Below are 24,393 nucleotides of genomic sequence, written 5' to 3'. Positions count from 1 at the left end.
AATATGAAGTTTGACAACCATACTGTTATACTAGTGTTAAAAAAAATGTAGAAATACAACTTTTCCCCCATCTCTATGAAAAGCAGCAAATCATCAAGGTCATCTAGGTTTTCACCAGACTTGCGATATCACCATTTACTGAGCTCACCTACTGTGTTCCAGACACTGTACCAGCTATTAAAGATACAAAGGTGAACAAGATAGTCCTTACCTTTGAGGAACTCAAAACAGTAGTGGGAGAAAAATACTATTTTTAAAATACCATAGTAAAAATCTAAAACACTGGCAAAAAGTTGAAAGAATCGAGTGGGTTAAATTTTAATATACTCATCTCTCTGTATCCATGGGTTGGATTCAACCAACCACTGATTGAAAGTATTCAGAAAAAAATTTTTAAATAACATTAAAAAATTCAAATTTTAAAAGTACAGTACAACTATTTACATAGCATTTACATCATATTAAATATTGTAAGTAATCTAGTGATGATTTAAAATATACAGAAGGATGTGAACAGGTTATATGCAAATATCACACCATTTTATATGAGAGACTTGAGCATCCTTGAGTTTTGGTATCCACAGGCATCCTGGAACCAATACCCTGAGAATACTGAGGGATGGCTGTAGTTGAAAATGACATTAATTTGTGCTCGCTTCAGCAGCACATATACTAAAATTGGAAAATGACACTAATTTATCAGAAACTCCTCTAGCAGTGTTCAAATTCATTACAAAAAAAAATACAAAGCACATACAGGAGAAAGGTGGTTCTACACATTTGTAATTAGGTAAAGTTAAACTGACATTTAGAGGTGTACCAAAACCCCACACCAAAGAGAAAACATATATACCTTTACTCTTCTTTGCATGTCATCCTCCACATCTTTTAGCATGCCTAGAAAAAGAAACAATAAGTTTTAAAAGGAAACATGAAAATGTAAAACTTGTGAATTATCTTTAAAAATAATTTTACCTGTAACTCGAAGATCTGTCACACTGTTAGCCATTTTAAATCCATAAGTCATTGACTGAAAATCTTCCTATACAAAAAGGAAATAATCAGGCTTATGAATAGCAAAAAACCTTAAATAGCGGCAAAATATAAAACTTTTCTTTATATTTCTCTTACAAAATCACTATTTAATAAACAAACAGAAATGGGAGGTCATCCTGCTTGTCTAAATATTGCTAGGATACACCCAAGCTTTTCCTGAAGGGATACACTTAAAACACCATATTCAAATGTTGTCTCTGTCCTTACTTTCAATTGCTTGTCCTTAGGCAATTTAATACGTTCACTTGCCATATAAGGGCAATGCTTACGAAAATATCGCACAGTAATAATTCTCACAAAGTAGTCTCACATTCACAGGTGAACAGTTACTATATAATAATTACTGTTTAATGACCGTGCTGCAAGATTTAGATAAGACTACTTAAACAATTATTAAGTGACTGCTTGCACAGTTAAGATTTCTCAAACAGAATTATTCAAAGTGAGAGTAAAACCATGTTCCACTATAGTCCATTGGAAGGAAAAAAACTGAGTCATTCAGACATAGGACCCCCATTCCCCAAATCATTTTTTAAATGATTTCATTGCTGAGTCATTAACAAATTAAGTGATTTGCTGGACTTCCTTTGAAGAAAATACATTTACTGTCATCTGGCTGATTTGATTAACAAGTCATAAGCCCCATTAAAAGACTGTTTCTGCCTACTACAATTCCTATAAAAACATAGCTAGGGCTGGGGGTGGTGGCTTGTGCCTATAATCCCAGCACTTTGGGAGGCTGAGGCGGGCGGATTACCTGAGGTCAGTTCAAGACCAGCCTGGCCAACATAGTGAAACCCCGTCTTTACTAAAAATACAAAAAAAATTAGCCAGGCATGGTGGCATATACCTGTAATCCCAGCTATTTGGGAGGCTGAGGCAGGAGAATCAATCACTTGAACCCAGGAAGTGGAGGCTGCGGTGAGCAGAGATTGAGCCACTGCAATCCAGCCTGGGCGACAAAGCAAGACTCCGCCTCAAAAAAAAAATGTAGATAGAATCCTAAAATAACAGAATAATAGTTTCAAAAGGGGATGGAGCTACAGCACAATTTCTGGATTCTTAAAAAAAAAAAAAAAAACAGCATCAAATTCAAGTGAGGTACTATATCCCACAGACAGTAAGAAAATAAACCCAATGTCCTTGGTCTCAAAGAACTCAGGTGTATTTTATGACTTACATGATCAAGTCGTTAAAAAGAAAAAAACACTCATTTTATTACAGAGCTATATAAGCTTATCCTCTTTTATAGTCTGTCTCTACTTGGACATCAAACAGGATTCTCAAATTTTATGTCTCCAAAAAGGAGCTTGATGCCTACTTTCCTAGCGTTTACCATACCACTAAATTGCACTATCTATCTAGAGTTGCTCAGGCTAAAAACCTGGCCTCTACTCCTCTCGTTTTTCTACATCCTGTATCAAATCCACCAGAAAACAATGTAGGCTCTACCTTCAGAATCTAGTCTAACTACTTCTCACCCTTTCACAGCTCTCTCTAGTTTAAGTCACCACTATTGCTCACTCTCGTAACCACCTCCAGACAACTCCCCCACCTACCACACTAGTCCCTGCTATAATTCATACACCACCAGAAGGCAGAAGGATTGTTTGAAAGTAAGTCAGATCATGTCATTTCCTATGCAAAACCTTTCAATAGTTTTCTACCTCATAGCAAAATCCCAAAGCCCACCATGGCCTCTATGGCCCTACATCACATGGCCCAGTCACCCTCGCCAACCTTTTCCTACCACTTCACATTCACTGCACTGCAGTCTGACAGGTCTTTCTTGTCATTCAAACACACCAAACACATTCTCCTCTCACGGCTCCCACACCAAAATGATTTTCTTCAAAATATTTACAAGGCTTCATCCCTTATATTCCAGCCTCTGTTCTAATGTCAATTCCTCAAATAGAGGTTTTCCCCGTGCATTCTAAGACAGCACCATCCACCATTTTATATCCCCTTAGCCTGCTTTACTTTTCTTCATGGCACTTAATCACCACCTGACATTATGTATGTATTTAATTACATATACACTGACTATCTGTCCCAAGAAAGGTATAATCCACAAGATCACGGCTTTATTTACCACTTTACCTCCAGGACTTAGAATAGTGCTAAACAGATTTCTATTCAATAAATATGTGTTCAACGAATGACTTATTCCAGGGCAGGGGTCATGAACTCAAAAGGCAGGTCATCTTCCTAAATACATCTGGCTGGCTACAACATACACTAGGGAATGGTAGAGACTGGCAAATTGGAAAACATATGCTTCATTTAAAAGGAGTCAGCCACTACTTATCCTGTTGTGGCTATGAATGAATACAGGGCCAGTGTGGTCAGGTCTCCTAATTTTTTAGAAAAAAATCTAGGTTTTTCTTTTTCAACGTAAAATCTCCGCTTTTTTTTTTTTTTTGAGACAGGGTCTCACTGTCATCCAGGCTCGAGTGCAGTGACGCAAACTCAGCTCACTGTAACCTCCACCCCCCTCTGGGCTCAAGCAATCCTTCCACTTCAGCCTCCTAGATAGCTGGGAATACAGGCATGCACCACCACACCGGGCTAAATTTTTCTGTATTTTTAGTAGAAGACATGGGGTCTCACCATGTTCTCCAGGCTGGTCTCAAACTCCTAAGCTCAAGTGATCCACCCATCTCAGCCTCCCAAAGTGCTGGGATTATAGGTGTGAGCCACCACATCCAGCTTCCTCTTCCTATTTTTAAAAAATCAGACAAACACTGTGTAGGAAAAACAACAAAACAAAAATATCCATAAACCTTATCTGTAAGTTTGCCAAGAAGAGTCTTCGGAAAACTTTCTGGAAGAACATCACAAGTCCTGGGAATATAAACCTCAGTAATAAGAATTTAAGTTATTGGATAAGTGAGAGCAAGAGAGTCATGTAAACAGACTGCTACCATTAAAGATCACTCTTGAAGATTTGTGGACTTGAGGACAGAAGTCAGGGTGAAACAAGGGAGATCAGACATTGGACTCTATCCAACAGTCCAAGCAAGGGCTGATGACGACTTGGATGGGATTGCAACAGTGGGGAGAGTAAGAAGTTGGTTTAAAAAAAAAAAAAAAAATCAGGATATATTTCAAAAGTAGAGCTAACATGATATGCTGATGAACTAAATGTGGATATGAGGTAAACTGTACAATCAAGCCTCATTTTTAGGGTTTTGGTCTAAGCAGGTGATGGTACCATTTCCTGGGATAAGGCAGTATTTGGGAGGAGCAGGTGTAAGGGCAGAAATGAAGTACAATTTTGGTTATATCAAGTTTGTAATTTCTTTGATCATCCAAGTGGAGATTTCAGATTTCACTTGCTTGAGACTGGAAGTCAGGGAAAGACTCAAGGCTAGAGGTATAAATTTGGACTTCATCATTGTATAGTTAGTTGATACTGAATGCCACAGAACTAGAGGAAATCAACCTAGGGAGTGGTTATGGAGGAGGGAGTGAGTCCAGGAGTACTCTAGTAATTAGAGACGTAAGCACAGGAACTAGACTTACCAGTGAGGCAGAAAGAAATCCAAAAGACTGGTATTAAGAAGACAAAGAGAAAAAAGTATTTCACAGTGTGTCAACTGGGTCTAATGATGCTCACAGGTTGGAGAGGGAGGGGTGAGAACACTGAATTTAGCAAGATGGGTAAAGACCAGTTCTCTGTAGTAGTGGTAAAGAATGACCATTTGGAGTAAATAAAGAGAAAATGAAAGAAAAAGTAAAATAAGCAAATCATTAAAGACATTTTTCCTGGCGAGTAGCTGGGAAATGGGATTGCAGATACAAGAAGCCATGGGATCAAAGAAACTGTGGTGTTTTCAAATGAATGTAAAGCATGTTTACATGCCAATAAGAGTAAGCGAGTAGTGAAGGAGAGCCTAGTAATGCAACACAAGTGGAGGAGCTGAGCTTAGATTATAACAGGAATACTTTCATCTTAACAAGAGAGAAGACAGAGTTTGTGAGTATTAACAGGTTAGCACTTGTGATAGTGACAAAATGAAACCTTCGAGATTAGGTTGCAGACTATGATGTCCCTTTACTTCTAAACAATTCAGCGTGATTTCCTAAAAACAAAATCTTCCTCTTGCATAACCACAGTACAATTACCAAATATAGAACCTCCTTTAATCTGGAGCATTTCCTCTGTCCTTAACTTTCATATCTGACATTTGGAAGTATCTTTTCAAACAGTACTTCAAAATAGTATATTTTGAATAGTACTTTGTAGTATACATTTTGTAGTATATCCCTCAGTAATGGGTGTGCCTGATATTTCTTCAAGATTAAATTTATATCATTTTTGATAGGAATACCACAGAAATGATGTGTTCTTCCTAGAGCACTGTATAAGTAGGCACGTGTCAATCTGTCCAATTACTAATGGTAATTCTGGCCACTTGACTAAGGTGCTATCTGCCAAGTTTCTCCATCACAAAGCTACCATTTTTCCCTTTGTAATTAATAAGTATCTGGTGGAAAGATATTTTGAGACTAGGTACATATCCTGTGTCTCATTATACTTTTGTCCAGTAGTTGTAGCATCCTTTGATTGCCAGAAATAAGTATTCAAAAACTGTACTCTTCACACAATACTATGCAGCCAAAACATTAATATTTTAGATATACTGAGTTAAATAAAATATAGCATTAAAATTATTTTCACTGAATCGAACTATACATGTGGCTTACATTATATTTCTATTGTATAGTTCTGGTTTACAGAAAGAGATAACAGACAAGAATCACCAGTGAGGTAGCAAACCAGGGAAGAAAAGCATCTTAAAAGCCATGCAAAGAATGTATTTTGAGGATGGAGTGATGACTACATCAAAATCTGCTGGTAATTCAAGTTTAAGATCAAATCTAACCACTGAATTTAACACTGAAGTCTTTGATGACTGTGACATAGTAGTTTTAGTGAAAGGTGTAAAGCCTGACTAGAGCAGAGAGAAAAAGAAGAAAACCAGAGACACTGAGTATGAACACATCTTTTTTTTTAAGAGACAGAGTCATTTGACTGCCCAGACTGGAGTGGAGTGCAACTGTAGCTCACCATAGCCTCAAACTCCTGAGCTCCAGCGATCTTCCTGCCTCAGCCTCAAGTAGCTGGGATTACGGAGGTGTACCACATCACCATGCCTGGCTAAATTTTTTATTTTTTGTAGATGGGGTCTTGCTATGTTGTCCAGGCTGTGGGTACCCCTTTTAAAAAGGATCTGGCTGAAAAGAAGAATTAAGGTATGTGCAGAAGATGGACAATATATATATTTTTTTTTTTTTGAGATGGAGTCTTACTCTGTCACCCAGGCTAGAGTGCAGTGGTGCGATCTCGGCTCACTGCAAGCTCTGCCTCCCAGGTTCATGCCATTCTCCTGCCTCAGCCTCCCGAGCAGCTGGGACTACAGGTGCCCACCACCACACCTGGCTAATTTTTTGTATTTTTAGTAGAGACGGGGTTTCACTGTGTTAGCCAGGATGGTCTTGATCTCCTGACCTTGTGATCCGCCCGCCTCGGCCTCCCAAAGTGCTGGGATTACGGGCTTGAGCCACCGCGCTCGACCTAGAAGATGGACAATATTATGCTAAGAAATGATAGATTTAACAAGAGGAATATAAAGCACGTTTGCAAGCTGATGTAAATTATCTAGCAGAGGGGTAAATTCATTACGCAAAGAACACAGGGAAGAATTGCTAGAGCAATATCTTTGAAGACAGAGCATGGGATCAATGCACAAGCAGAAGTTATCACCCTTAGGAACACAGAAGGTTCATCTATATAACAGAAAAGCAACAGAATATAGGGCACATTTTGGCAGGTTGGAAGACTACTTCTATTTATATGGTAAACAGCAACTTAGCAAATAAGTGTGAGGGTAGGGAAGACTTTTTTTTTTTTTTTTTTTTAGACATACCAGGTCTCAAAATCTACCTTCTTGTCTCTCTGAAGAACTGGAAATATTCCACCAGCAAAACAATAAACTAAGAATAATAAACGCATGTGGGCCAGATAACAAGGGACCTAACAAAACAATGAAATTCCCGGAGAACAGAGAACAAAAAACTAGAATGACACAGCTGTGTAGTGGGCATAGAACACAAGTGATGCAGACTGAAGCTGGAGAACAAGAGGACTTCAAGAGGAGCATTTTCAAAAAAATATATACAACTGACATTATCTGATAGGTTTCACAACAGAGGGCAAAAGAACTGGGGAGAAGTACATAGAAAACTAAGCAAATCAAAAAGAGAGACAATTATCACATATAAGAAAAACAAAATTTTGTATGAGAAGGGAAATATAAGCATATACTACTTTGTTTCACCTCTCATTAATATTTATACAATCACAACAACATTGATGCTCCATAATGATTTAACCAGCTTTTAGATTATTAGTTGGGGCAAGGGCAAAGGAAATATACGATATTTAATTTGATCTAATCTAACATATCAAAGCTAAAGTTAGTAAATCCTTAAATCCAGAAGTTAGAATATTAGATTATATCCAGATACATGGAAATAATATGGAACAGTAAAAAAAAAAAAAAAGAGCAGAGAACTATTTTTCCTCATAAGTGGGCTATTTAACTTTCTAAACTACATACAAGTATTAGTACTTTTATTAAAATGTACATACACACACACCCCACTTAAATTTTCACATAAGAAATATGAGGATACCTATTTTTAGGAAGATAACTGGTGGTCACATGGAGAATGAACTAGAAAGAAAATACTGGACCAGAGAGAAGAGTTCAGAAACTCCATGGACGCCAAACCTAAAGTTGACGAACTAAAGCAGAAAGGATGAGAGAAAAAACAGTGCCCCGATTCAAGGCATCTGCAAGCCAAAGCAAAATAAACTGAATGTAAGGGGTAAGAGGAAAGAGGTAATCAAAGATAACACTGGCCGTACGATATTTCAAGATACAGAATTTTTTTTTTTTTTTTTTGAGACGGATCTGGCCTCTCACCCAGGTGAATCATGGAACTCACTCACCTTTGGCCTCCGATCAGCCTCCCGAGAAGCTGGGACTAAAGGCACCCACCACCACGTCTGGCTAATTTTTTGTATTTTTAGTAGAGATGGGGTTTCACTGTGTTAGCCAGGATGGTCTCGATCTCCTGACCTCATGATCTGCCCACCTCAGGCCTCTCAAAGTGCTGGAATTACAAGCGTGAGCCACCGTGCCCGGCCAAATCATTCATCACTAGGTCTCTTGAGGACTTTTTACTAGATTCGTATTTTTTTCTAATTATAAGACTAAGACAAACTTATCTGGAAAACCCGAAATATTTAGCAAAACAAAGAAAACAGAATCTTCTGGCCCAGAAGCAAACTTCTTGTTTTCTCTTTCCAGTTGTTTTTACACAGTTGGCTACAATGCTGCTTTTTTAACCTTTTGACATATGCATTTCTCCATGTTATTAAGCACTCTTTCATCGTGTTAATAACTACATACTCAATATACATAATAAATTATGTGTAATCAATTATCCATAATTTATTTCAACCATAACCCTAATGGTGGCATTCTGGTTGGTGTCAATTGTTCACTACTGAAAATTCTGGTTAATGTATTTGGGCATAAAGTGCCCACATTTCTAATTACTTCCTTTTTTGTTATTGTTGTTGAGATGGAGTCTCACTCTGTCACCCAGACTGAAGTGCAGTGGTGCAATCTTGGCTCACTGCAAGCTCCGCCTCCTGGGTTCAAGCCATTCTCCCACCTCAGCCTCCCAGGTTCAAGCGATTCTCCCACCTCAGCCTCCCAAGTAGGTATGACTACAGGTATGTGCCACTATGCCTAGCTAATTTTTGTATTTTCAGTAGAGACGGGGTTTCGCCATGTTGGCCAGGCTGGTCTTGAATTCCTGACCTCAGGTGATCCACCCATCTTGGCCTCCCAAGTGCTGGGATTACAGGCGTGAGCCACAGCGCCTGGCCTAATTATTTCTTTAAGGCTGAGTTATAGAGGTGAAATAACTAGTTTAAATGATATCAGTATTTTTAAGATTCTTGATATACACATTATTAAACTGTTTGCCAAGACAGCTGTGCTAATGTCTACCAGTAAAAACAGAAGTGTCAACTTACTGCATTCCTTCCAACATTGAACATTTTCATTTTTAAAATTATATTCATGAAAATCAATCAGTTCTAGGAGCCACGAAATCTGAGATCAAGAGGTGGGTGAGGTTAAAAAAAAAAAAAGAAAGAAAAAAATCAAACTACTCATTTTCATTTGTATTTCCTGGATTATAGTGAAGCTAAATTTTAAAGGTGTTATAGACATTCGATAACCTTCCTTCATAAAATAAGCAACTTATTTTATTGCCCATTTATTGATTTGGGCCTGAGTGTTGTACTTTATTTGAACACGATCATAATTCATAAAAATTGTCTTATCTTTGTAACTTTATTTTTCCTAAAAGTTTTTCTATCACTCTTGTCCTATTAGTCTGCTCCTTTAAGATTTCTCCCATTTCCTAGTAAGACCTTCATCCAGAATATAAATGGATGTTCAATTACAGGCCAGGTGTGGTGGCTCACAGCTATAATTCCAGCACTTTGGGAGGCTGGGGTGGGAAGATCACTTGAGCACCGGAGTTTGAGACCAGCCTGGCCAACAAAGCAAAACCCAGTCTTTACAAAAAATTTAAAAATTAGTCACGTGTGGTGGAACACATCTGTAGTCTTAGCTACTTGGGAAGCTGAGGCAAAGTATCGCTGGAACATAGGAGTTCGAGGCTACCAGTGAGCTACGATCATGCCACTGCACTCCAGCCTGGGTAACAAAGTGGAACCCTCTAGAAATAAAATTCAATTACAATTTCTTCTGTTACTAAAAAACTTAAGTTTATTTAAAAACAAAATAATGCAGACACACCCTAAAAATCCCAACAGCGCAAACAAGTGTATACCCCAGCCCTCAAAACCTGTTATCCTCTTATGAAGATTTAGCTACCTCCCTTTTTAAAAAAAAGTGGTAGCAAGTTATACACATGCTTTACTACACCTGACTTTTCTCACTTTAGAAATCTAATCCTATCTCTACATATAAATCAATCTCCTTTTTTTTCCATTTTTTTTTAATTGACCTCTATTTTAAAGGCAGTAAAATACCCTTTTTTTGAGACAGGGTCTCACTCTGCACACAAACTGGAGTAAAATGGCACAATCACAGCTCACTGCAGCCTTGACCTCCCCAGGCTCAGGTGATCCTCCAACCTCAGCCTCTCTAGTAGCTGAGACTACAAGCACACAGCATACACCCAGCTAATTTTTGTATTTTCTGTAGAGACAGGGTCTCGCTATGTTGCCTAGGCTGGCCTCGAACTCCTGGGCTCAAGCCATCTGCCCACCTCATCCTTCCAAAGTGCTGGGATTAATAGGCATGAGCCACCATGCCTGGCCAGCAGCAAAGCACTTGATTGTACGAATGTAACATCTTTTAATTAGTCTCCTACTGATGGATGCTGAGGTGGTTTCCAAACTAATTACTACAAACAATTCTGTAAGTAATATCCTTGTACACAGGTCTTTGTGTACAAACACAAATATATTTGTAGGATAGAGTGCTAGAAGTGAAACTGCTGAGTCAAGATGTACATTTTAGATTATGATAGATATCACCATATTGCTCTTTTTAAAAATTGTTAAGAAAGTTTACACTCCCATCAAAAAAGTATGAGTCTTGCTTAGAGTAGGATGTCAAGTGCTGACTCATCAATGTGGAAAATGAACCAGAATAAAAAAAATACAAATTTTGCAACCATCACAGTAAACATTAGTCCAGGCAAGCACCATCAATGGATATTCGATCTAAGGGGAAAGACTTCAGTCAGTAGGATATTTTTATGGTCTTAAAGTGTATCCCAAGATTGCTTAAATACAAAGGGAAAAAAACAGTAACCATATGGTGGTAAGACAAAATCTTCATGGATTGATCAAAATAGTATCGCCATTGAAGGACAGACAGACTGTGTACCTCCAGTTGTGACACCCTGAAAAACACACATCACTTACGTTATATTCCAGCCAAGACTGCACAATCTAAATCTAATCATAAGGAAAGAACAGATAAACCCAAGTGAGGCACAGCCTATTAAGAAATGAAAAGCAGGATAAGATTGTGTTCACAAAAATATCAATGTCACCGGAAACAAAGAAAAGCTGAGGATCTGATGTGACTTAAAGAATACTATAGAGCTATGCAATTAAATGCAGGACATAATTCTAAACTGGATCCTATACTGTTGGGAAAAAACACTAAGGATTGGGTCAATTAACAAAAATGGAATCTGAATAGTGCATTATTACAGATTTGCTGAAGTTGATAATTGTGTTGTGGTTCTGCAGGACAGTGCCCTTTTTCTTCGAAGAAACACACTAAAGTGTCACAGGGAAGAAGGCTTTAATGGGCACAACTTACTAACAGGTCAGGAAAAGACATACATACATATATACATGAGAGAGAGCATGAGCAGGAGCACGCGCATAAGTGAAAAAAGCAAATGCGACAGTATGTTAATAGTAGCTGAATCTGCACACGAATTATATGTTCTTTGTGCTGGTTCCCATAATTGCTGTTAATCTGAAATTATTCCCCAATAAAAAGTTCTAATAAAAAAAAAAAAGACTAAGAAGTGGGAAATAATGACCGCTCATATTCATTGACACACACATATACATAGAGTATTTGAGTGCCTGTTTTCCCATCCTCATCAATCTTGTTATAAAAAATTTCTAATCTTTGCCAACAATGGGTAAAAACATGACATTTCAGTTTTATTTTGCATTAAAATTAGGTTAAGCACCTTACATTTAAAGGCCATTTTATTTTCTGTGAATTATCTTCTCTTGATTTTTAAGTAATTTTTTATACTTAACACATTTCAGCTATCTGAAATTTTGATATGAAATGATGACAAAGTAACTTTCAAGTGTGCTAATCAACTGATCACACACTGTTGTTCAAGGAATCCTCTCTATTCCCCACTGATTTTGATGTCCTTTTAGTCGTACTTTGAAAATACTAGTATTTAAAATAATCTGTATTTCTCTAACTCAAACTCATCTTTTTAAAATTCCATCCAAATGAATAACATTTTCCATAACGATACTCATATCAATACAAATATGTAAATAACCATTGACTATAAAAAGTAGACACTATTTCAAACAACTCACAAAGCCATACAGCCAGGAACAGTGGTTCATGCCTGCAATTTCAGAACTTTGGGAGGCTGAGGCAGGTGGATCACCTGAGCTCAGGAGTTCGAGATCAGCCTGGCCAACACAGTGAAACCGGGTCTCTACTAAAATACAAAATTAGCCAGGCGTGGTGGTGCACGCCTGTAATCCCAGCTACTGAGGAGGCTGAGGCACAAGAATAGCTTGAACCCAGGAGATGGAGGTTGCAGTCAGCCGAAACTGCCCCACTGTACTCCAACCTGGGCATCAGGACTGAAACCCCCTCTCAAAAAAAAAAAAAAAAAAAAAAGCCATACCTTCAAATATGGACAAACATATTGGGTATATATTTAATTATTCTCACATACAGAGTATAAATTGAGAAAAGTTTTACATACTATACACTGACCACTGTTGGATCCTAAGAAATTTATTCTGGACCAGTAACAGCACTAAAAAGAAACATCAGTTTCAACAGAAGAATTTAACAAAAATAGTTATCAATAATTTCAAATGCTATCACATTTTCTCTTACAATTTTTTTTTTTTTTTTTGTAGTCCTAGGTTGAGATGCAATTCCCTGAAAATTATCAGCATTTGAAAGCTTATTTTTTATACTAAAGGGGAAAAAAATCTTTCTGTCTCTAAAACTCACAATACTTCCTCAGGTGAGGTACTTAGGACAAACTAAAGGAAAATGTCTATACCCTAAAATATTTGTATCTTTGTTCTCCTTAGCTCCCTTTTTGTATTATAACTTCTAAGGGACTTGAGGACAAGGGCTGTCTCTTTCATTTTTCTCTGGGAATCCCCACAACATCCAAAAACAGTACTCTGCACATACGGATACTCAATGAATGGTACTACAGAAAGAACATATGCTAAGATGAAAGCCCTTTCTTGGAAAGAACCGAATTACTTTACCCAATATATCCGTAAATAGCAACAGCATTACTTTTAAAAACTGTTTTTAAATATACACGTAGACGAAAGTACATATCACAAAATCATTTAAATACATCACAGTGAATAAGGTAGTCAATAAACTTCAGAAATTCTTTTTTCTTTTTTTTTGAGACAGAGTCTCGCTCTGTTGCCCAGGCTGGAGTGCAGTGGCACAATCTCAGCTCACTGCAACCTCTGCCTCCTGGGTTCAAGCAACTCTCATGCCTCAGCCTCCCAAGTAGCTGGGATTACAGGTGCATGCCACCACACCTGGCTATTCTTTGTATTTTTAGTAGAGACAGGGTTTCACCATGTGGCCAGGCTGGTCTCAAACTCCTGACCTCAGGTGATCTGCCCACCTTGGCCTCCCAAATTGCTGAGATTACAGGCGTGAGCCACCGCACCTGGCCAAGGAATTCTTACATTACAAAATCTTACCTCTTCAAAAACAGCAGCTTTATTTACTTTTTCCCTTGCAATGTCACAGATTTTCAAGATTCCCAGAGCAAAAGCCTTCATAGCAGGATCTTCTATAAAGTCTGGATTATGAATGTAAAGGCACGTAAATACTGTCTGTGCCAACGAATGGCCTTCTAACCATGTTATCTATAAAGAAACAAAAAAGTATATATTTAAGGTGATAAACTGAGTCTGCAAAGTCTAAATTGATCCTAGAGTCAAAGGCCAGAGCACCACAGACCCAAATAAGATCACAAGACTTAAAAAAAAAAAGACCCGTTAGAATTCACTTTCATTGACTAACATTTTTCAAGTGTCTATGGGAATCACTGTCGCACATAAATCAGTTTGCAACATATTAGAGATTAATGAAATTAAGATTGCCTCTTTATGTAGCATCCAAAAGAAATCAACTCCACAATGTAGTCAATAAAAAATCCATAAACTGGAAAATTCACAATTATAGAACTAACCAGATCCTTAGACACTCATTGAACTTTATAATCCTTACCACCACAACCCAGCCAACACTGTATCTCACCTAGATTACTGCAAGAAACTAGAGAGGTTTTCCTGCCTCCCATCTCTAATTTAATACCTCCAACTAGAGATCTTTCTAAAACACTAAGATAATCGTTTTATACTATTGTACTGAGTGACCACTATATGTCTGGCACCATGTACTAGAGTTTGGGAATACCAACAATAGGCAAAATTGGGTAAGTACTGTGTCCCAAATATTATACTAGGTTATTTTCAAATAACTTATCTCATTTTTTCCTAGCACTTTGAGAAAGGTTTTATTTTTCTTCTTTTACATGTAAAGAAACAGAGTAAGAGTTTAAATCATTTGCCCAAGTTTATAGTTATTTTTACCTTAAGCCCAAGAATTCTGCAGCAGAGTAAGACATATGCTACTGCATTGCAAACTGACAAATGTTTGTGGAAAACTCTGTAATTAAGGTGTGTATTTGGTATTAACTAGTGTGCAGAAGACACTTTCCAGACTAAAAACCATCTGCCTTTTAAAGTCCAAATTTTTAAATACAGTCCCAAGAGTCTCACAGAACAGTTCCTCAACTTTGGCAAAAATCCTCCCTCTGTTTACCCTTTCCTCCTTCTCCACCACTCTCCATTAATCCCACACTCCTCCTACTTGGCTCCCTGCCAGACTTCAGCCTTAAGCAGCTATTTATGATTTTCCAAAATGAACATTTTCACATTGCCATGCCCATGCAATATACCCTCTTTGCCTACTAAACCATGAATCTTCCTGTCATACGCCTACCATTCTTTAGTACCTCACACCAGTATTACTTCCTTTCTACAGTCTTTCTTTCTCAGACATAATTAACTCCTCCTCTCTGTTCCCACAGCACCATGATAAAAGCATTTACATGTTGTCAGAATTGTTTATTCACATGTCTGTTCCCAGCAATCCTTTGACTCCTTTCTTTACTCCACCCACTAGGACTGTAAACTGCTAAAGGGTAATAAAGAAATCTTTGAGGGGGTAAAGAGACAGCTTTGGAAGATGAAGGATCAGGATTAAGATTCTGGCTAGGCCCCTCCCAAGCAATGTAACCACAGGCAGTAAGATAATACAGATACCTAATAAAGCTCATGTAAAACATAAGTGAAAACTATACATATAAAACACCTAATACAAGTAGACACACTGGCAATCAATAAATAAATGCTGAATGAACAAATGAATAAATTTTACATATTTCTAAGGACAATGATTTAATGTCAATTTAAAAAGAAAGGGATGGTCAGAAAGCGGGGCGGGGGGGAAGTACAAATGAGAATTTCTCCACAAACAATACTTTCTAGGGAAGACATAATTCAGCATATACAAATCACTAAAAAATTTTCTTCACAGGAGATGGCCAGTTTACTACAATTTATCCTAGATTAGAAAAAATCTCTCCAAAGCCATTGTATAATAGCTCTCTTTTGTTTCAATTCCATGCTTATTTATGAAAACTTCCAATTACAGACTTATCACTTCAGTAACTCGAGAATGAAAAGGGTATTATGAACAACGGCTATAATATCATCTTCATTGAAAAGAAAATATCCCTTCACCCGGAAAATTAGAATGTAAAATCAAGTAGATAACAAGACGAAATGCTATTACCAGGCCTTCTAGTCTCATGCACATCTTTACTAGGCCAAGTATTACATTTATTTCATACTCAACATTAGTGTATAGGCTTTTAAATCACAAGATTCAGGTAAATCACAGTTTTAAAATTAACCAATAGTCTTATTTCCATTCTTACCAAACAGCAAAAACATGTATCCATAATCCCTATCAGTTCAGGCAAGGTGAGATCTTTAATTTTAATAGTGCCATCCTAAAAAGGAGGAAGAATGTGACATATAAGCAGAAATATTTTAAATTTATGGTTACTATGTATAGTAGCACTTTGGATTTCTAACATTCAATATTTAAAAACAGCAATTCTAACAAAATGCTATCTTATCATCTTATAAAACTATCACACCAAATTAACTCTGTATTCTTAAAAACGATATATATTATTATACATTTTATTTTTAATTGACAATAATTGTAAAAACAATATATCTTAGGTCTTCAATAAGAAAAAATAAAGGCCTTTATATAAAACGAAAAGCCAAATCAACAAGTATTTTAAAAGCACAGTTCAAACCAGCTTTAAGTATTAAATCATTTTAATGACCCAAAACTACTTAGACAGAAAACTAAAGATTTTCTTTTTTTTTTTTTTTTTTTGAGACACAGTCTCACTCTGTCGCCCAGGCTGGAGTGCAGGTGGCGCAATCTCAGCTCACTTCAAGCTCCGCCTCCCGGGTTCACACCATTCTCCTGCCTCAGCCTGTAGCTGGGACTACAGGTGCCTGCCACCACGCCCCGCTATTTTTTGTATTTTTAGTAGAGACGGGGTTTCACTGTGTTAGCCAAGATGGTCTTGATCTCCTAACCTCGTGATCCGCCCACCTCAGCCTCCCAAAGTGCTGGGATTACAGGCGTGAGCCACCACACCCAGACGAAAACTAAAGATTTTTTAAAATGCTTCACTTAAGTTGGTTAACTATACTATTTGTAAATTTTGTTTACAATATCCATTTGCTTAGTAACTCTTTCTTCATAAAATATGTAAAATCAAGCTCTATGGCAAGTATAAATGAATTTCTAAAGCAATTTTAAATTCACTACAACTATTTTACTTGTGTAAATTTACTTTTATATATGAATATATTAATACACAAAATTTAACCCCCAAGCCAATTTTCCTTTGAATATATAGTCAAATGCTTTCAAAAATTAATTTTAAAAGTACACAAATGCACAAATTTAGAGCAAGATTTTAATGAAGACCTCAATTTTCAGACTTTAACATATAAAGGTTATAACTAATTCTTGTTTATATACTTGAGCTGCTTTGAAGGAAATAGACTTTAATACAACGTTTCATTTCATTATTAAGCACAATGTTTTAACATGAAGTAACAAAAGATAAATGGAAACACAAAAAGTACAATGGTGACTACCTTGATAGCTTGTTCAAAATTGAGAACTTTTCGATTAACTTGGTTTCCAATCATGCCAGCATCCATCTTGGGATCCATCATTTCAATAGCAGACATGGCTTCAAAAAGACCAAATCTGCAAATAAAAAAATTGAGCCCACAAATTGTTTTTGAGCCAGTAAGCTTATTCATATTTTCACAACAGTATAAAATTATACTACTTTTAATAACTATTCTATACATTTAGTCTTCTCAACTTGCTAACACTTCTATTTCAATTAATTGTCAATCGATTGACACAAAAATTATTTCATGTACTTGCCACTCAAATTATTTCATATGCACTGTGAGCAAGAAAATGATTTCTGCCAGGCATGGTGGCTCATACCTGTAATCCCAGCACTTTGGGAGGCCGAGGCGGGTGGATCACCTGAGGTTGGGAGTTCAAGACCAGCCTGACCAACATGGAGAAACCCCGTCTCTACTAAAAATACAAAATTAGCTGGGTGTGGTGATGCATGTCTGTAATCCCAGCTACTTGGGAGGCTGAGGCAGGAGAATCGCTTGAACCCAGGAGGCAGAGGTTACGGTGAGCCGAGATTGCACCATTGCACTCCAGCCTGGGCAACAAGAGCGAAACTCCCTCTCAAAAAAAAAAAAAAGAAAGAAAGAAAAAAAAGAAATATGTAAGATGTCTGTGGTCTCACACTAGACCTAATAAAGAATTCTCGGGGTAGGGCCCAGCAATCTATGCTTTAATAAGCCCTCCAGACAATTCTGACACACGCTCAAATCTGAGAAGAACTGAATTTCAGATTCTACTTCCCCTTCCCTGCAACCACAATGTCTAATCTTGTCTACTTACTAATTAAAAGTTTCACATTCCTAACCCTGAAAATTGAGCCTGGCCATGGCAGTATAGGAACTGGGGCTACATACAGGCATATAAACATGAACAAGTATTTCCATTTATTTTGTTTTTCCAAGGTGCTATGGTTTGAATGTGGTTTGCCTCCACCAAAATTCATGTTAAAACTTGATCCCCAATGTGGCAGTGTTGGGAAGTGAGGCCTAGTGGAAGTGTCTGGGGCATGAGGGAGAATCCCCATGAATAGATTAATGCCCTCTCAGGGAGGTGAGTTCTTGCTCTCCCAGGAATGAATTACAGTTGACCCTTTCACAACATGTGTTTGGATTGCAGGAGTCCACCTAGACAAAGGTTTTCTTGCACCTGTGCCACCAGAGACTGCAAGACTAACTTCCTCTTCCTTCCTCAGCCTATTCAACATGAATATGACAAACATGAAAACCTTTATGATGATCCACTTAATGAACAGTAAGTATATTTTCTCTTCCTTATGATTTTCTTCATAACATTTTCTTTTCCCTAGTTTATTCTAAGAATATGGTATATGGCACATATGACATACAAAATATGTGTTAATCAATGGTTTATGATATTGGTAAGACTTCCAGTCGATGATAGGCTACCAGTAGTTAAGTTTTTGGGGGAGTCAAAGGTTATACGTGGATTTTTGACTGTGAGGGGGTGGATCAGCAACCCAATCCCCAAGTTGTTCAAGGGTCAACGATACTACCCAAGAGGGTGGTTTGTTTAAAGACTCTGACTTCCTCGGTTTCTCTCTCTGGCGTCCTCCCCTGCCATGTGATCTCCTTGCACCACATGCCACTCCCCACTGCTCCCCTTCTGCTTTCCACCATGAGTTGAAGCAGCCTAAAGCTCTCACTAGATGCGGTTGCCCAGTCTTGAACCTTCCAGTCATCAGAATTGTGTGCCAAATAAACCTCTTTATAAACTACCCAGTCTCAGGTATTCAGCTACAGCAACACTAAACTGACTAAGACACAGGGATTCTCATTTACTTTTATCTAGGCACTTAGTCACCCAATTTCTGGTTATCAACCAACCTATCACATATGACATACAACTGATAGATTTTCTTCAAGAAATTCCACATTCATTACATCTGCTCTCAAGGAAAGGACCATAAGTTACAGTTTCCCTAGGTACAACCATTTCACATCACAACTAGGGTCAGCTGCCCCAAAATAGCTCATCACAGTTAAAAACATATGTATAATTAGTTTTATTTTCACAATTTTGAAATGTAAATTTACTCAAACTTCAGGGAATATTACTCCACGTGAGAAAAAAAAACAGACTGAAATATTACACTACACTATTTTCAAAGGATACTTACAGCTTATCATGAAGTAGTTCTCCCAACTTTAATTCTAAAAAAAAGAGAAAAATCCTTTGAACATATTTATATTTAACTTTTAATTCTAAGAAAAAAAAGACATTAGCACCTGAAAAGATGTGCTTGTATTACTTTAAAATTCATTTTCTAAGAAATACTTACTTCTACTGAATTACTAATATAATGCATTCTATACAGTGAGTACTTGTGTAAATACAAAAGAATACTATAAATCAAGTGGTTTAGGAAAAAAATACTTTTGAGAATAAGTGACCCATCGCAGGCCCTAACATTCCAATCAGAATTACCAACCCCATTTTTAAAAATCACTAGTATATTTCGCCAAGTAAACTTTTACATAGAACTTACTGCTACTTCTCAAGTTTTTAAACCACGTTACCATAATCTAATTTCCTTTTATTCCAGTAACAGTGTGAAAACCATTTTTTAAAATCCTATTTTATTTAAATCATGTAGAAAACACTTGAGTAAACAGGTAATCAAAACACTGTTCAATCCCTATAAAGCAGTGGTCCTCAACCTTGGCTGCATATTAGAGTCAACTGAGAAACTTTCTAAATCCCAAAGTCCAAGCAGCATCCCAAACCAACGAAATCTAGAGTTGGGACCTATACAGTGGTTTCAGAGCACTCCAGATGATTTTAATACGCAGGTAAGTCAGAAATCACTGCTATAACATGGTAAGTAGATTAAATATTGATGGCCGGGCCAGGTGGCTCACGCCTGTAATCCCAGCACTTTGGGAGGCCGAGGCGGGCGGATCACGAGGTCAGGAGATCGAGACCATCCTGGCTAACACAGTGAAACCCCATCTCTATTAAAAATACAACAAAATTAGCCAGGCGTGGTGGCGGGTGTGGGCGGCAAGCTACCCAGGCGCCGAGGCAAGAAACCAAGGACACGAGCTGTTCCAGTATAATAAAATATAAAACAAGAATAGTCATGCCAGATATAGATTTTAGATATGATTATATATGAATATCATTAATCATTAGTTGGTAGTAATTACTCTTTATCCCAATATTATAATAATCCCCGCTCTATAATCATAACCTAGGAAAAACCAGGCCATACAGAGATAGGAGCTGAGGGGACATAGTGAGGTGCGACCAGAAGACAAGAGTGCAAGCCTTCTGTTATGCCGGGACAGGGCCACCAGAGGGCTCCTTGGTTTAGCAGTGATGCCAGCGTCTGGGAAGATGCCCGCTGCCAGGCAGACCGTGGTCTAGCGGTAGCAAAAGGTGTCAAAGAACAACACCCACTGCTTAGCAGACCGGGAAAGGGAGTCTCCTTTTCCCCAGGGGAGTTTAGAGAAGACTCTGCTCCTCCACCTCTTGTGGAGGGCCTGACACCAGTCAGGCTTTCCCACAGTTATCCGGAGGCCTAACCGTCTCCCTGTGATGCTGTGCTTCAGTGGTCACGCTCCTAGTCCGCCTTCATGTTCCATCCTGTACACCTGGCTCTGCCTTATAGATAGCAGTAGTAAATCAGTGAAAGTACTAAAAGTCTCTGATATGCAGAAATAATGGCGTAAGCTGTCTTTCTTTGTCTTCTCTCTCTCTCTGCCTCAGCTGCCAGGCACGGAAGGGCCCTCTGTCCAGTGGACACGTGACCCACGTGACCTTACCTATCATTGGAGAAGACTCACATTCTTTACCCTGCCCCTTTTGCATTGTATACAATAAATAACAGCACAGCCAGACATTTGGGGCCACTACCGGTCTCCACGCATTGGTGGTAGTGGTCCCCCAGGCCCAGCTGCCTTTTATCTCTTTGTCTTGTGTCTTTATTTCTACACTCTCTCGTTGCCGCACACAGGGAGAGACCCACCGACCCTGTGGGGCTGATCCCTACAGGCGGGCACCTGTAGTCCCAGCTACTCGGGAGGCTGAGGCAGGAGAATGGCGTGAACCCAGGAGGCAGAGCTTGCAGTGAGCCGAGATCACACCACTGCACTCCAGCCTGGGCAACAGAGCAAGACTCCGTCTGAAAAAATATCTATATCTCTATATATAGAGAGATATAGATATAGATGACTAAATCCTGTGGAAGGTGTAAAAAAGCAGTTTACAGAACTTTTAGCCAATCTTCCCTAGCCAATTGTAAGTTAAATAACATTAATTTTTAACAGTTCCAGGTACTGAAACAGATAAGAACCACGTGTGAAAATACAACAATAAGGCTGAAGCTAGTGGATCACCTGAGGTCTGGAGTTTGAGACCAGCATGGCCAACACAGTGAAACCCCATCTCTACTAAAAATACAAAAACAGCCAGGTGTGGTGGTGGGTGCCTATAATCCCAGCTACTTGGGAGGCTGAAGCAGGAGAATCGCTTAAACCTGGGAGGCAGAGGTTGCAGTAAGCCAAGATTGTGCCACTGCACTCCAACCTGGGTGACAGAAGGAGACTGCATCTCAAACAAAACAAAACAACAAAACATAGCAGAACACATACTAGTAATCCAGCAATTCTCGAAGAGTGGTCTGGGAACCCAGGAGCTTGCAATGTTAAAATTACTTTGATAATCATACCAAAACATTCATTGTCTTTTTTGATTGTGTTGACACCTGTACTAACGATGCAAAAGCAATGATAGGAAGGTAAAAAGGCAATGGAGGGCAAAACTGCTGCAGCTTCAGCACAAATCAAGACAGTAGCCCCAAGCTAAACTAATCATGTACTCTTCACTTCCATGCACTTACGGCTAAAAAAAGACAAAAATTTTCTTCAATCTAAGAATGCCCTTGATGATCACTATTCATTAGGAAAGTGCAAATTAAAATTACAATGACACCACCTTACACTCATTAGGATGGCTACTACAAAAAATAAAAAACCCTGCAGAAAATAAGTGTTATGAGGATGTGAAGAAATTGAAACCCTTGTGCACTGCTGATAGGTTTGTAAAATGGGCGAGACACTGTGGAAAACAGTATAGCAGTTCCTTGAAAAATTAAAAACAGGACAGATGCAATGGCTCACACCTGTAATCCCAGCACTGTGGGAGGCCGAGGCAGGAGGACTGCCTAAGCCTGCAAGTTCAAGACCAGCCTGAGCAACACAGTGAGACCCTGTATCTATAAAATATCTTTTAAAATTAGCCGGGCATGGTGGTGCACACCTGTAGTCCTAGCTACTGGGGAGGCTGAGGTGGGAGGATTGCTTGAATCCTGTAGTTTGAGGTAGCAGAAAGCCACGACAGAACCACCGAACTCCGGCCTGGGTGACAGAGTGAGACCCTGTCTCTAAAAAAAAAAAAAAAAAATTTTTAACAGAATTACCATATAATCCAGCCAATTCAAATTCTGAGCATATACCCAGAAAAATCGAAAACAGAGTCTCAAAGAGGTACTCGTATGCTCATGTTCACAGTAGCATTATTCACAATCACAAAAACATGGGAAACAACCCAAGCGCCCATTGACAGATGAATGATAAACCATGGTCTACACATACAATGGAATATTATTCAGTCTTAAAAAGGAAATTCTGACATGCTACAACATAGATTAACCTTGAGGACATTATGCTAAGTGAAAAAAGCCAGGCACAAAAAGACAAATACCGTATGAGTCCACTTAAATGAAATACTTAAAGTAGTCAAAAATAATACTGTAGAGCCAGTCGTGGTGGCTAATGCCTGTAATCCCAGCATTTTGGAAGGCCAACGCAGGCAGATCACCTGAGGTCAGGAGTTCGAGACCAGCCTGGCCAACGTGGTGAAACCCCATCACTACCAAAAAAATACAAAAATTAGCCAGGCATGGTGGTGGGTGCCTGTAGTCCCAGCTACTTGGAAGGCTGAGGTGGAAGAATCACTCGAACCAGGAGGCGGAGATTGCAGTGAGCCAAGATCACACCACTGCACTCCATCCTGGGCAACAGGGTGAAATTCTGTCTCAAAAAAAGAAAAAAAGTCATAGTGTAGACGCTAGTTGCCAGAGAATGGGGAGAAGAATGATGAAGAGTTACTGTTTGTTTAGTGGACAGAGAATTTTAGCTTCTCAAGATAAGAGTCCTGGATATGAATGGTGGTGATGCTTGCAAGACATTACAAATGTACTAAATACCACTGAAGTGTACACTTAAAAATGGTTAAACTGGTTAAAAAAAAAAAAAAAAAAAATCCTCTTGAGACAGGTCTTACTCTGTTGCCCAGGCTGGAGAGCAGTGGTGCTATCATAGCTCATTGCAGCCTTGACCTCCCAGGCTCAGGTGATCATCCCACCTCAGCCTCCTGGGTAACTGGGACTACAGGTGCAAACCACCATGCCGAGCTAATTTTTTGTATTTTCTTATAGAGACGGGGTTTCGTCACGTTGCTTGGGTTGTTCTCAAACTTCTGGGCTCTAGTGATCTGCCACCTTGGCCTCCTAAAGTGCTGGGATCATGGGCATGAGCCATCATGCCTGGCCTAAGATGGTAATTATGTTAAGTTTAATTTAACACAATAAAAAAGCTGGGGAAAATAAAAGAACAACCTTGATAAAGCAGTAAAAATTATTATTCTCAGGGCCAGGGTGCAGTAAGTGAGGTACCTACAGAGCAAAATGTACTCACTTTTAGTTCTTGCCTTCTTAAATTTTGCACCATAAGGTACCTCACTCACTTCACCCTAGTACCAGCCCTGTTTAATCTTATTCAATTTCAACCTTGTATAAGTTTTTAAATATTCTACTTGAAAAAATGGGAAGCAAACACTTCTGCTGCATATCAAAGAAAATAGCTGTCTTGGGAAAAAACACGCTTGCATAGCCAGGCGCGGTGGCTCACGCCTATAATCCCAGCAATTTGGGAGGCCGAGGCAGGTGGATTACTGGAGGTCAGGAGTTCAAGACCAGCCTGGCCAAAATGGTGAAACCCCATCTCAACTAAAAATACAAAATTAGCTTGGCATGGTGGTGTGCGCCTGTAATCCCAGCTACTCAGGAGGCTGAGGCAGGAGA

At 38.6% G+C, this 24,393-nt stretch overlaps 1 protein-coding gene across 6 annotated transcripts in view; it reads right to left on the bottom strand.

The window, feature by feature from the left end:
- Positions 1-24,393, bottom strand: part of NAA35 (N-alpha-acetyltransferase 35, NatC auxiliary subunit) — a 118,416-nt gene that overhangs the window by 82,696 nt on the left and 11,327 nt on the right. For all 6 annotated transcript variants that reach the window (XR_004249841.2, XM_032164427.2, XM_032164433.2 and 3 more), the window contains exons 3-8: positions 19,426-19,459; positions 17,225-17,339; positions 15,970-16,044; positions 13,661-13,828; positions 976-1,042; positions 854-897 (exon numbers count right to left, since the gene is read on the bottom strand). Coding sequence is in view for 5 of the 6 variants with exons in the window: in XM_032164427.2 (XP_032020318.1) it covers positions 854-897; positions 976-1,042; positions 13,661-13,828; positions 15,970-16,044; positions 17,225-17,339; positions 19,426-19,459 (503 nt within the window). In the remaining variant the exon portion in view is untranslated. The remainder of the gene's footprint in view (positions 1-853; positions 898-975; positions 1,043-13,660; positions 13,829-15,969; positions 16,045-17,224; positions 17,340-19,425; positions 19,460-24,393) is intronic.

Source organism: Hylobates moloch, unplaced genomic scaffold, assembly GCF_009828535.3.
Source record: "Hylobates moloch isolate HMO894 unplaced genomic scaffold, HMol_V3 SCAFFOLD_10, whole genome shotgun sequence".
In the NCBI taxonomy this organism is placed as follows: Eukaryota; Metazoa; Chordata; class Mammalia; order Primates; family Hylobatidae; genus Hylobates; species Hylobates moloch.
The sequence above is the reverse complement of the archived record's forward strand: the minus strand, read 5'-3'. Positions and strand labels throughout refer to the sequence as shown.